At 37.0% G+C, this 15,291-nt stretch overlaps 1 protein-coding gene across 1 annotated transcript in view; it reads left to right on the top strand.

The window, feature by feature from the left end:
- The first annotated feature begins 2,995 nt into the window (after window positions 1-2,995).
- LOC592922 (protein FAM78B) overlaps window positions 2,996-15,291 on the top strand; it is a 33,601-nt gene continuing 21,305 nt past the window's right edge. The window contains exon 1 of the mRNA XM_792419.5: window positions 2,996-4,989. Coding sequence (XP_797512.2) covers window positions 4,727-4,989 — 263 coding nt within the window. The 5' untranslated portion in view covers window positions 2,996-4,726. The remainder of the gene's footprint in view (window positions 4,990-15,291) is intronic.

Raw genomic sequence — 15,291 nt, 5'->3', positions numbered from 1 at the left:
GCACAAAAATACATCGGCTTCTCTTCATAATATAGTCTCGTCGCTATAATTATATGTACACGGTAGAATTATATTAGATGCAACTATACTTGCATAGAAAAAGGCATCTTTTCGTAAACTTTGCTCACAAAAATCCCATGTAAAGGAAATATCAACCAATACGGCATCAAAATTGTTAATGCATATTCAGCGAGATAATCAACGTGATTACGAACGATTTAAGCCTTTATTAATAACTTAAAATCATCAATTAAAACGTAATGTTTCATAATCCGGACTTTCTCTAAATCTGGCTACAGGATGTTTATCTATTCGTATTTGACTACGGGTTACTTTCATTTCCTTTTTTTCTTCTTCTCATGTAAACTATTGCACTGACTATAAGTACAGGTTCGATGTTCAAATCAATCAGTATTTTTGGCATATTATCAAAGAATGATTGGACGTTTTTGTTTTGATGAAATGATGTCATCATGAAATGATTTGGCACTTTTTGATGGGTAATATTTGGAAATCGAAATGGTTCAGAATAAGTACAAAACAGAAAAGAAGTCGTCAAATTCATTATAACATGTTATATACGGTTTTAGGAGTAAATGAAAAAATACAAATCATAAAATCATGTTCATAAAGTACCGTTCACAATACATGTATTGAAGGCTAATGAAAATATCTTTAACAGAAATTTCAGGGAATCGAAGAGTGGGAAGAGTATAAACATGATAACATACTATACGATAGACAGACTGAGTGAAATTAGAAGATTTGTTTTTTTAAATATCACAAAGTCATATAGTTCCGTTTGCATTTTATGTCGATTTAATGCAAATGCAAATCAAAAGAGATATGAGAAAACTCAAAAAAAAAAAAAAAAACATGAATAAATGAAATGAAAGTATCGGAGATAGTATGTGGTTATGTAAATGAATATTATTAGAACGCGAGAGATACCTTTAACGTGATCGAAAATGATGATGCTTATCATATCAATCACTAATTCTGAAATGATGTGACATAAAATTTGCCACATCATGTTACCATGAAATGTTTGTTACCCAAATTATGAAGAATAATTACACTTGCTTGAGGATGTTATTATAAAGTTTCAGGATATAGAAATGGGCGTTTTCCATTGCAAAATTGTTCGAAACAATGATGCTTTTTCTTTCCTGGCCATTTGGCATCTCTGTTAACACAACTAAAAAAAATGTGGTTATTTCCCATCATATTGCATCGTAAACATTAAATACATTAAATACATTAAATACATGTATTTGTCATGTCTAATATAGCACGACTAAAATAAGAAAAAAGAAACAGAGGAAGAAGGAACGAACACTGAAAAAACACATTTATAGGTTTATGTTTGTTTGTTTGTTTGTTGTTGTTGTTGTTTTTTGTTGGGGGGGGGGTTTACATATCAATTTTCTGTTAGTAAATATTTTTATCTTAGATATATTCTTTGACACTTTACAGTAATTCTCACATCAATTATACTACATGATATAAATTCGACTAAAATTACATCTAATCTTAATTTTATCTTCCCAAACCTGGTATAAAGAAAACCTGGTTCCATAATTACAGTTTAACCATTAAAGAACTAGGTCATTTACAGAAGAGATCTTACATTTCCTGTGAGTGGACACACAGCACATCGTGCCATGTGACTGCGCCGGTTGCCATGCCAACCGCATAGTAACGAAAGTTGACCCGCTTCAACGGCAGAAATATAATACTCTTGAAATTGAAAGTACAGTGTATATGTGTAAAAAAAAAGGTTTTGGGGAAGTTATTTTGCCCTTTGCATTTTGTCACATACAACGTTGTTTTCTATATTACTTTGCATTTAAAGTTTATTGTAACAGTTGTATTTACTATTTAGGCTACCTTCTCTCATGTCTAAGCATTTATGTTAACTTGTGAGGTTAATAATTTTCTGCTAAAGGCAACATTCGAATATATTCTTTCATTTGTGAAGTGAACGACTCTTAATCTGTGTAATTTGATCTTGTAATTTGATATGTCACCATAATCATCGGATAATTACCTGGCTATCGATATGGAACAAACAACAAACGTCCGATCTCCTTATCAAGTATTAGTGATACTCTATTCCATTATAAGTGTCGAAGTCTAAATCAGAGCAAGCTATGTAGACAGATTCCTGTTCTAACTATACATGTACAAGACGGTATAAAGTCAACACTTGTCAAAGGTTAAGGGCGTTTTGATTTCAATTATAACACTAAATATTAAAGGTAAACATGAAACCGGGGCAATAACCTCTTCTCTTCCCATCCGTAATAATATCGATTAACATGAAAGGAAATATACACTTTGGGTTGACGGGGGAGTTCCCTTTTTCTCACTGGCTGATGCCTGGACGAACATTAATAATGGCTATGATTAATAATAAGCTTTTAACAAGTTCATGTTTCTGTGTCACTTTGCGAATAAACTTAGTAACTATGGAAACAAATGAATGAAGTTGATATAGTGTCTCACAAAATGTCCAACATACTCAAGTATCTCGGCGCAGTCTGTAATTTGATCAATCAATGCTAATTATTGGTACTGTTGAGTGTGTTGCTATAGTAATCCAATTAAAGATAATTTATGTTCCGCTGCATATCATAATAGTAATGTGATGTAATGTTTTTTTTTCTTTATAGAGTAGGGAGGGGGGTGGGTAATGTTCCTGAATGAGATTGTTCTCGAAATTGAGAAGCTATCAAGCCAGGCATATAGGCAAAAGGTTGACTCTGCATGTCAGATCGAATTTAATTATTTCATGCTATCATGTTGATTTTTATATTAGGAGGACGAAATAATAACGTCGCGGTTCAGTGATCACTGCATAGGTGTCCATCTAATTTCCGAACGGTGCATTCGCTCGTTACGAATCCGTAGCGACGAAGTATGATATGTATACCAGCTTTTGTGTGCTCTCTCTCTTCTTGAATACCAATACAAAACTCCACGGCGGTCTACCACACCATACAAACATAGACCCGTCTCACGGATGAATGGGCCTTTTCACAGTACGGAATCGTCAGCGGCTATAGGCTCAAGATTTTTTTCATGTACCGTATAAAGTCTACAGCACGTACTTTGCATGTGAAGTTTGTTTCTCTCTTGCTTTGCCTACCAACGAACGACACATCTGGCATTGTGCTATCCAGCCGTCTACTCCATAATCATCATGTATAAACCAGATTGGATCTAGGCAGAGCTCTGTATAAAGTAGAAGTACTTGTCTTTGGCGTTCTCTTTTTCTCGCTCTCTCCATCGAGGGGATAAAACGTTATACCAGACCTGCCGTCTGGAGTAAAACCATTGGCTTATCGTACGGAGCCGTAGCGGGCAATTTTCCTTCGGAGATTCGCTAGCTATACGGAAAGCACGGTGTCGACTGTCACTCTATCGCGAGGTGCTGGTAGATTGGTAGAAATACTGGTATACGTCGGATCCTCTTCTTTTTTCAACTTGGTCACGGAATATGTTTTGGCAGTTTACCGCCGTATGTGCTATGGAGAGCTAGGGACTGGTAATCCGACGTCAAAGTTATTACTTTGGAAGAATATATGAATTTGTAGCTGGAGTGAGTTTCTGTAGTTTCGCTGGAGCGATTCTGATTCGTCTTCCGGTCGTGACGGAGATTTTGTCGCGCGTAATTTGAAAGGGTTCCTGGAGTCGTCGCCGTGAGTCACTGGTTGTGTTTCCCCATGAGTCTCTAAGCATCCAGCGATGTACTCGTCTGATGATGCACGCTGCTGTAGTCGGTTGGAGGGTTATGCCAGCTCATCATTGCCTCAACAACTCAACTTGATTACTACTTCCTCACCCGTATATTGGAGCTCAGAGAGCTAGCCAGGCACTATGTACCGAGTGGAAATGAATCGAGCGGAAGTCAGTCATAGTCACTCTATCCGATGGGCCGTGATAGTTGCGGCAGACCTGCTAATCGCGTTGTGCAGTAAGAAACCAGCTGCAGTCGAAGTAGAGGAGTACGAGTCGTGCTCCCAAAGCCCAACACTAGGAATACCGCATAACTTTCCCACCGCGGAACTTGTTGGCAAACTCGTGAATACACGGCAATACGCTGTGATTACGTGGGATATAACCGGCAGGGAGAATATTTGGGAAACTTTTCCAAATCCTTGTGACATTTTAAAGTCTTTGTTAGCCTGGGATCATAATCTTAACGTATTGTGGATATATATTTTGCTACTGTGTTGTGTTTTATTTTGTGTGAAATTCTCAAGGAGCCGAGAGTGGGGGGCAACCGTCCAGCCACCAAGATCAGGCTACACCACGCAGCAGGAGTCCTGTTTTCACACCAGCAGCGAACCTTCAATCATTCGGGACCGACGAAACCCCCAACTTTCATCAGCGAGTAGGGAATCATCATTATCAACCTCACTATCGCCGTCACGATCACGACCACGACTACCATCATCACGACCAAGCAACAAGTGGGTCGACCAATCATTCTTCAAATCCAGCAAACGACCGTCACCCGCCCGAGCGCACGTCGACATCGCGCAACCTTTTCCCCGGTGCCGACACCTCGTCTTCAACCTCGACCGCAGGTTACCCGACATCACACACGAACTCGACATCGACACCAGCAAGACGGAGTCGTCTATCACCGACCACCTTCTCGGCCGTTCCTTCCCGACGTCACTACCTCCACCTCCCGGAAGCGCCCATCACCGGCCCCATGGGTTGTATATTGTCAAAACGGAATAAAAACCACGGCCTCGAAGGCGATATCAAAGTCACCGACCTCCATGCCCGAATCGACCCCCAGCCCACCACCCTCATCGAGACATCGCCCACGGTTCTCAAGTACCAAACACCACACTTCAGGGCCTCAGCTAAGGTTCGATTCCCCCCTGTCAGCTCGTCGGATACGTGGGAGGTGGGATGGGTCCAAGGGTGCAGCAACATGGATTTCTTCATCACCTATGGAGACCTTGGCATGTAAGTATGATGTCACATTAACACGTGGATGCCGTTAATATCACGGGCATTAATATTTATGTTTATATTATTCAGAGTTTTTGAGCAAAATATGAATGATAATAGTTCAGAATACAAAACATATTTGATAACATTTTATTTTTGCACAGTTTTATGATAGTATGATAGTTGGCCAACATTCCATGTTTTGCTCTCCCTATTATTTATGTGTTCAAATCTTGAAGATCTTATGCAAAAATTGTGCAAGTTTATTATTTGATGTGAGTGTATGAATAATTTCACTTGAATTGTTCATAAAAACCGTAAGTTCAGTTTAGTTTTTCTTTGTCCAAATCATGACCGAATACATAAAGAGTTTTATTATGCATTTTATTTTCATTATTCCTGTAAACTTGGGAAAACAAATACACTCAAATTACCATGAAAATATTGCCCATATAAGGCACGCGCTCCCTTTCTTAAGATGGAAACAACAGAATATAACTTGTATTGTATTCATTTCCTCCTGCTCGTATAGTATTTCTGTTCCTCATATGCAGCGTCCCCTTCTCATTATCAAATTTAGTCTTTTCCGGCTTGATGTTACATCATCGATTGAATGGTAAAACATCGCAAGCACAATCAAAACCAAACATATCACAGTGTAATCTGCGGAAGGTGACACTGCTATTTTTTAAGTAAAACACAGACGTATTTTGTTTATAAGAGCGCTATGAATTTGCAAAAATATAAAGCATGAAGGCAAGCTCAAACAGATTTAAATTCATGCTAAAAGGCAGGTACATGTATAAACTAGAAAGATCACGAAATTACTCGTGTCTACTCTTGCTTTGTTTAGAAATGCATGCCGTTTCGTGAACGCACTTCGGCGAAAGTTGTATACTTTGAGACCTTAACAAAAAAAATCACTCACTAGTTGTTTTGCTAGTGACATGTACATGAATGGTGTATCTTCATGTTTATGAATGTAGCTTCCTTACTCATTTCCTATAGTCGATTATGAAAATGCAATACGTAGATCTCTAATACAGATAAATGTGTCTAACACAACACGGAAGAAAATCATTGTGGATCAATGATCTGAGTATAGACTTTCATGCTACTGCAAGTGCTTATTATTATGCCAATTATTTCAGACGAGAATGAAAACAAAATTAGCGCTTTTTTTTCAAGTACACACTTTCTTCCTACAAAGATCGGACAAGAATCGAAAAGATTTTTGTCTCGATCCTTTTGCCACAAATGAAACTATGTTTGATTGAAGTTGTGTTTTCATTCGGGTGTTTTCATTTAGGTGGTTTGGTAAATCGCCTGACAAAGATCGGACAGCATTCGAAAGGATTTTACTATGTTTTTGCCATAATTGCATCTTTGTATCATTGAAGATGTGTTTTCTTATGATCCTATCAAGTAGTTTGGTTAATCGTCTGTTGGTGATAGAATTGCACCGTTCCTAAACACAGAAGATGATAATATATCCTGGCAGTTAGACAGGTTTGCTCTTCACATGCATAACGAAACGAACAAAGAGACTCTTCAAGTTGCTCCTTGAGAGATATCCTGATAAAAAAATTATACTTGGGCTAAATTACCTGCATGATTAGGACATTGATGTAGGCCATTCAGTATTCAACGAAATAGAGACTACAGAGAGTTAGAGGCTTAAAGAGAGAGAGAGAGAGAGAGAGAGAGGGGGGGTGGTAGAGGAGAGTTCAACGACAACAAGGCGCGCTATGTATATATTTTTTGTAGTAATTTCAACGAAAATAATCAATACAATAATACATCAAACTTTCTTTAAAGATGATGTCTGATACTTGGTGTCGGTCCTCTCATTGCAAACTGTTTAGAATTGACCTTTCAGGGTAGCATAGGAATAATTGTGTTTTGTCCGATTTTAGAATCATCGAAATTATTTAAAAGTTAATGAAATCTTGCTGAACATCTAAAGGCTCAATCCATCAAACTTGGAACAGTTAGGGGCACATGGGACTATACATAATCCTGTAGCAGTATACATTTCTCTAAAGTTTATACTAAGTACTATACAGTCATGTAGTACACGCTGTACTTTCTTCATTGATTATCTTAAATAATCACATCGAGATTTCTTTTCATGTGACTATGCTATTATGATATACTTCCAAAGGACAGGAGAAAAGTTTCAAAAATATTTCCCCTAAATACCCGGTAATCAACCTTCTCTAAGTTTAACGATGTATTTTACTGGCACTCAGACTGTTGACGGGCCTGTAGATTTATGGGGCGCTACTATCACATGGAGATGCGTGAGATAGTCTGTGCTAATTCTTTCCTAATCGAGCAGACATAAAGAACTATTGTTTGGTGACGGATATTGCCAATGACCAGCTCAACAGGCGAAAGTTGATGTTTCCTTTGGGCTTAATTTCTCGAAAACGAACCTATTTCCTTCTGCTTGGTCGTGAAGTCGCGTAGAAAAAAAGCTCTACATGAAACAACATAATTTCGCGAGAGAGACCAAGATGAAGAGAAGAGATAAATACATGTATAAGAGATGAGAGATACAGAGGAGATCGCACAAAACGTTTTTGTTCTTTCGCAAGAGAGACATGTCCTTGTGTTGTTTTTTGACGAATACCCGTTGTCCAAAGTATAATTTATTTTTCCCAACACACGTCAGTATAATATATTATGTGCCTCTTTCTATTAAATAGAAGTCTTATGTTATTTCTCGACGTAACAGAGAATAACTATACTCAAAAGATATATACGGCATCAATAAACAGGTACATGTAGGCTATATAAAGTTTGTTGAAGTCATCGATTCATGCCGAAATTTATCCCTAATTCTTGTAAATATGGACTTTTTATTTATTTCATGCACATAATTTTACGATGATTATCTCGGAAGTTAGCCACAAAGAACTAATTACTGTACTCTGGACATGCCGATACGACAGGCAAGGTTTCCTCTCGCCTAATACAGCTGAGGTCACAGTAAGGTTATCAACTGCTTTTAATATATCACTAGTATATTAGTAATAGTTTTCAGTCATAATTCTACAGGCCTGAGTGTTGTATTGCCAGACCATTCACCTCCATTCACTTTGTACACAAACTTGGCTGTCCAATTTGTGATCAACATGGCACTCGTAGTTGACGGGATGTGCCGAATTTCCTCTGACTCGAAACAGTTTCTAGGATGTCGGAGGGAAGCATTATAGGTCACTGAGTGAGAGCGTGACCTTTGAACATTCACTTCCGGTGCAGGATGGCTTTTCTCATGGAGATGTCGTCTGCTAGGAAACCACAATTTAACCCTCGTGCCCCCAGAAAAAAAAATGGGGGAAAACAAATCAATGTCGATCACGTTGATAATGTTTCACAAGTCACGTCGGGGAGAGGTTCCGGGTGAAAATCGCAAATAATTCAAACTTCTGAGGTGAAAATGTAGTTGATGGCAAAATTTCACTTCATTTTTATCATAATGCGGAAGAGGATGTCATTTAAGACACATTTCTGAGAAAATCCCCCCCAAATGTGTTTTAAGATAAATATTGATAAAAGCAATAAAGAATACACAATTTGTGTTTTCTGTAAATGTTGTATTCTTTCATCAATATTCGACTTCAAACACATTCGTTTCGAAATCCTGTCTTAAATGTGTCCTATATGACATCCTCTTTCACATTTTGCCATCAAATGTTTGGGGCTCCCTACATTTTGGTTAAACAAACAGCCAATTACGTGACGAATTGCTCAAGATTCACAGTTTCATAAACAAAAGTATTTGAAATATTGTCTCTTTTGTGCACTTTTTCAAAGCAAATATGCAGTTATCGTTCTAGTTTATTGGCAAGGAAAACGAGATGACTGGCGTATTTGTTACACATAACTCTCCCCTCCCGCATTAATTATTTTTCATGAATATTATTAGTGAAACCTTCAGTAAGCAGGTTTACGCTGCTATCTTTAGGCTTTTAAATTTACACTAAAAATGTTTGAATTCTTCATTGTGCGATAATGATTACAATAAGTAAAGATGCACATACTACAAGGTGTGTTTTATAATACAATTTAGATTGATATTTCCGTTTCATAGTCCTATATACTTTGATAATTATGTCGGATTCTGACGAGTCGACATTTGGGTGTGGCATTTCCATCGCTCATTGCCATATCACTTGGGCTCAATTCCTGTGCTTGGGCCAAATCCTGCCAATTATGTACAGCACGCCCATAGAGGCCATGACATTTGGCTGAATACGTTGGTAGGTGTCATTATATGAAAAGACAAACACTTTATAAAAGAGCGCACCATACGATCTTGAATCAACAGAAATTCGGGACACACCTGAGTTGAGTCTCAAGTACACAGCCAATGACTATTGAGATGTTTTCATTTCCCACCCACGTTCCTGGAGAGAAGTGTTGTTGGTTTTGGCGAGAGGTCGACAAAAATGTGACATCTCCATTGAAAAAGGAAAGATGAAAATCAATTCAGCATAGACTGGCTGTCACACTAACAATTTGACTTTTAGCCACAATTACGAATGACGATATTCCAAGGTCAAATTCTTCGACACCGGACGCCACTTTTGCATTATTGAAGGCCTACTTCTCTTAATTCAACTATTATCTATTCAGTATAATAGATAGTTTTTGTATTTTCCGCTCAATATTATGTTGTACAAAATTTTGTATATATACACCTGTAATATATATATATATATATATATATATATATATATATATATATATATATATACAATTTTATATATATATATAATTATCCACTTGTAATATATACATTATATACATACATGTCTCATCTTTATTCAAAATAATATTCGTAACAACAAAAACAAACATTGAAAACCCAGGTCCATGATACAGTGTAATATAGAATACAAGTGTGTCATTGGCAGGGTGTATGCAACACATACAAGGACAGGTATATAGTAAAACACAAGAAGCATTGACAAAAATCAATATAGGAAATAGAGGATAATAATTGTATCGAAGTAATTTTAGGATATTTTTTTGAGAGTTGCAAATTCCCGTACGTATTTGCCAGGCTGGTCGTTATTTTGAGACTGCACAACTGGGATGATCCTTTCATTGTTTCGTCAAACTCCACATGCCATTTTCCCGTTGTTCGTTTGTTTTTTGGGGTTAGATATTTATAACTCAGTCATGTCTATAGGGAAAGAATAAAAGAATTTTGCGTGGTATTGAGGGGGGGGGGGGGGGGAATCAAATTAGGCCAATATACTTTTTGCCAAACAACAAGCTTCCTATCCGGATTACATTATGATCTGCGTAAAACTGAATCAGCTAGTCCATGACCACTCGCATATAGGCCAAATAAGATTGATTTATGTTTCTCAGATAACAGAAACTATCAATACAGTGCAATTCCACCTTCAAGTTATTTTTAATCCACTGAAGTGCGTGTACAAATCAATGCAAATAAGATGTATTTGTGTTGAAAGTGACCGTGTAGCACTGGTTACAAGAAAAAATATCACATATCAAATAAAATGGACCCCTCATCATTTTCTAAAAGCAAATAGAAGAAATCAATTTTACTCGGCGAAAGCTACATAGGGCTAAATTGTTGTGTACGTGAACAAGCCTCGTGTGGAACATGGGGTAAGAGGGGGGGGGGGGGGGGGGGAGTAGGGTTGAATGTAAATTATTTGCAGTGAGCAAGGTGATACGTGATCCCCTGATATCACTCAGTGATCGATCGAGACTACAGACTTGACACAAAATTCCGCGGGAAAAGAAAAACGTGCCCGAAATCCACAATCATGATATTGACCTCGATCCATGTACTGTAGTATTCTACGTCGATATGAATTCTACTCTTGAAAAACGATCACGTCATCTAGCCGTCTGGCTCAAACTTCAAAGGGGTCGTTGTGAACTTGTGAAAAATAAGCCCCCCCCCCCCCCCCCCCCCATTTTTTCCTTTTTGTTATTCCGAAATACGAATTATCGGTATTGCAATAATGCAATTGCAATAATGATTGTATTGATTAATTGGTAATGATCATTGTAATGAGTTGGTAAATTATTATTCTTAAATATTATCGTAGGTTTTATATTAGAAGGATAGTTCCATTCCAGGAAAGGCTTGTTTTCCAAGAAAGCTTATAAATTTAAAAATATACAGGTATGTGACATAGCTGATATGTTCAATAATGATAAAAAAGATCGGCAATAATAATATTTATGTAATGTGTAATTGTCGTAATAATTAGTTTTATATGGCTGTAGTATGAAAACAATCGACCACAACAATGGAATCGTCATAGATACTAAATCGCAGGGAGTTTAATGATGCTTTGTCTCGTATTGTCCATGCAGAAATATTATATATTAATATGCATGTATTATATAGACTATATAGTTACATTATAAAGAACAGGAGATCCATTAATATAAATCTATGCCCTCTTGCAAAGGCCCCGGGGGTAATAATCATATTTTGAGCGAAAACAGATTTTACGTGTTCTTCAATTCGGTTTCCCCCCAAAGAAAACAATGATATATGAAGTTAATATAATGATGCAAATGAATAAAATAAATGAATACATAAATAAGATAATAGTTCAAATAATAACGATAATAAAATAAAATGTAATATAAAAAGTGGGAAATGAGTGAAATATGATGGGCTTAACCTTGAGCTATGTTTCTCTTTTATTACTGGGATGATGTGCCACTTCAAAAATTACCTCGTCACCCAAGCATGCCAACAGCACATTTCACTTTGAAAATTACATTTTCATTTCTTCGTGTAAGGGTAGAGAAACATACATGTATCATGCTTGCTAGGGCCGATTCTAATCATAATATTGGTATAGGAATCACACCCAATATCCTGACGGTTTTCGGGTGATTGCAAATTTGAAGAAGAAAAAAGGGAAACTGATGCTTCCTTCATAATCTTCGTCGTTATGTTTTGATGAGTATCCGTGTATGTCAATCCTTGTCTTAGCCAAACGAGCTATTTCTCCTGTGGCGCGAGATTTTTTTCTGCAACTTTGTGACTTTGTGGCTCTTTCAATCATGTTTCTGTTTCAAGTTCCAAGTCAAACCTCACAAAGTTGCCCCCCCCCCCCTCCTCCGCATGTTTTTATCTTTTAACAGGACCGCCCACCCCCTCCTCCTCTCTCTCTCTCTCTTTCATCCGTATGTATCTCTAGAATCATCTCATTTCAGAAGATTTAGACTCGATTTTCTTTTTTGATGAAGAAAAAAGTAGAAAAATCAAGAAATTTATTCACTAATAATTTGTAATATGAGTTTATTTCAAGATATGGATATTTTGTTAAGAAACCTCGTCTAATTAATGGTGTTATTCAACTGAACGCTACTGGGGACCATGGCCCGTATACCTCCACATCCCTTCCCCCTCCCCAAATATTTTATTTTTTCGTATTTTCTAGGATAGGGTATGGGGTATGATACCACTCCCTTCCCCCATATTTGATTTCTCTCTTGGCAATTTATGTATTTTCCCAGCCTTGCCGGCCAACCAGTGGCAGTATGGAAACACAATTATTACCCTTTCTTGATGGTTAAAAATTTGTTTACACTAAGTGGTCGGTCACCCCCCCCCCCCCCTCTCCAATTCATTTTTTAAAGGAATACCCCCCTTCCCAACCATCTGATCTGAGAGGAACTTCGGAAACACATTGGTTTATTTCTGGTGTTTCCACTACTAGAATTGCCGTCTTTTCAAACGGTTTTTCCGGTATACTTGTCCTATTTCTCTTTCGTTTTTAAGGACAACGCCACCTATCCAATCATGATATATTTTGTCACGATAGACGTGCTGTTATTAATAATGCCCCACAACTAAACCCATTTTTGTTGCGATTTAATTGACTGTATTATTGTGATAATAAACATACCAGTTAATGTTCGAAGGTCTTTGATCGTGCACGCACATCAATTGTATCGCTCCCACTTGCTACACGCGTGATGGAAATTAGGAAATTATGATGGCAAACAAGAAAAACAAAAATATTATGATATGGCTGCATAGCTTCATACATAGCGGTGTTTGTATGTATAAGTTTATACATTTTATTATTTTTTGCTACTTTCTTTTCATTACATATTCTTTTTATAGGACGGAGTCACCGAAATAAAAACCAACAATCAATACAAAGAAATGCGTAGGTTTGAAATTCGCTCTGTAGATATTTAAACTGCATAGTTCCAGCCACCGTATATTGTGATCAATTATGCGATTAATTAGGAGTCTTTCGGAAAGATCACGTGACTTTTGCCATCATTGTTGAGTTCATTTGTACTATATGCACTCTCCAACTAATGATACAGCCAAAAGCAAACATGAATGCATTTGGGATTATTTTCCAGGACGCCGAAATTCACTTCCCAAAACAACCCAACCCTTTTTTCGGAAACAATTTAGTAGGTCCAAAGAGATTTCTTTGGTATAGGTCCTAATCGTTATTGACGTGGATATCCGATTTACCCAATTGATAATTCATAATGTTCAAATTTAATTATGTGTAGACAATGACAATATATTGGCGGTTCCGGGTCACGGGTTATCGAATGACTTGTTTTTTAGTTAGAAAGACAAAAATATTATTTCAGATGTGTTGATTTTTATCCCCTAATTTTTGCAATGGACTTAGGCCCTTCTTTCTCTCTCGTGTATTATGATTCCAAACGTCAATTTTAATGGGTTGATATTAACGAAAAATTAATTTCCTGAGATTTTCTGTATTATCCGTTGACCATTATTTTATTCAACCATTTCTTGCCACTGAGTATCTTTGACCGTTTTTGACACTAATACTATAGGAATGTGTCCTGAATTAAATTACATATAGGCCCATATTTCTTACCTCTCTCTCTCTCTTTTGCGGTCTTTTAAAATAAAAATAAAACCTTGAATTTCCAGTTGTCTCGCCCTTTTGTTGATTGTATTGTAGTACACACTCGATACCCGACCATCAAGGTTTCAGAATTGGAATGAGAAATTCGAATGCCAGAATGACTCAGGACGAGGCCTAATTTCATGGAGACCGCCATTTTGTCGGATCCAAATACAGCTTGTGTTTAAGTTTAACTTTGGTTCATATTAGGAATAAAATTAACACTGATTTAAGTTTTAAAAGTTAATTGGTTATCAAAATTGGATGTACGTAATTATTATGAAACCGGTGCAACTAAATATCAGCCTACCCAATCATGTTTGTCGGTAATTTATATAATAATAAACATATAATGTTGACTAAGACTACCAAATATAGACGATACTGTTTATTTGGAGACTAGTGCAGGGGTGGGGGCTACAACACAAATTGAATTTAAACTTTTGACCACCATTACTGCTTGAGAGCCATTTTTTGTTAAACTCTTTATATATCCATTTTCTCTTTTTTTCACACCCGTTCAGCTCTCAATTATGGTGAAAGAAAATTAAATGTTACATTTCGATGTAAATATGGGTACTAGAAGATCGGGTATGACCAAGCACCTGTACTCTCTGGTGTGACCACTTTTCGTACGAGGTCACACGTGACCGACCTCGTTTTGACCTCTGAAAGGAAAAACGATGGATAAGTTCATTGAATTAATCTGAATGCGGTTTAACAATATTTCATTGTGTTTTTAAAAAAATCTCACTCACGTCACTAAGAATAGCCCTCAAACGGTATCGTAAACATGATAATAGACCCATTCAATTAATGAAATGAACTCAAATGAATCTGGTTTATTTTTATCGCAGTCGTGACGTACATGCAGCCTACACTTCAACATTCCGTTAATCGAACCCGTAAAACTATAAACGCTCCATTCAATTTTTCCAAATTATTACGAATCTGTCATTTTATTGAACTTACATTACAAATGTGAAGTTTTGTATTCTCCCAACGTGCTCTATCGGCACCTCATGCCATCATAATCCAGCGTGAGGTTACAAACCTGTTCCCCTTTAAGGACCTCCCAATCCCCTGACTTCATTTCCTTGACTTCCTGTTGCCATGGTAGTCCCATGATGCATCACGAGCATGATGGACGATGAGTCGCATGTAAACCATGAGTGTGTCTATCATTAGTTTAACACACACACAATCCATACTTGCAATAAAAACATTTGTAACTGTTCCAAGTCAATACTACAAGAATGAAAGGGGGACAAAACACAAAGTAGGAATATCATGACTGGCATGATTGGAAAGTATTGTGTTTATTTTGTGTCCCAGTGTATTAATAGTATGTCTATCATAAAGCTGACGTCACAATTATTTACGTAAGTCTATA

Source organism: Strongylocentrotus purpuratus, unplaced genomic scaffold, assembly GCF_000002235.5.
Source record: "Strongylocentrotus purpuratus isolate Spur 01 unplaced genomic scaffold, Spur_5.0 spur5_scaffold_4, whole genome shotgun sequence".
Taxonomy (NCBI): Eukaryota; Metazoa; Echinodermata; class Echinoidea; order Camarodonta; family Strongylocentrotidae; genus Strongylocentrotus; species Strongylocentrotus purpuratus.
Note: the sequence above shows the minus strand (reverse complement) of the source record. Positions and strands in the feature narration are given on the sequence as shown.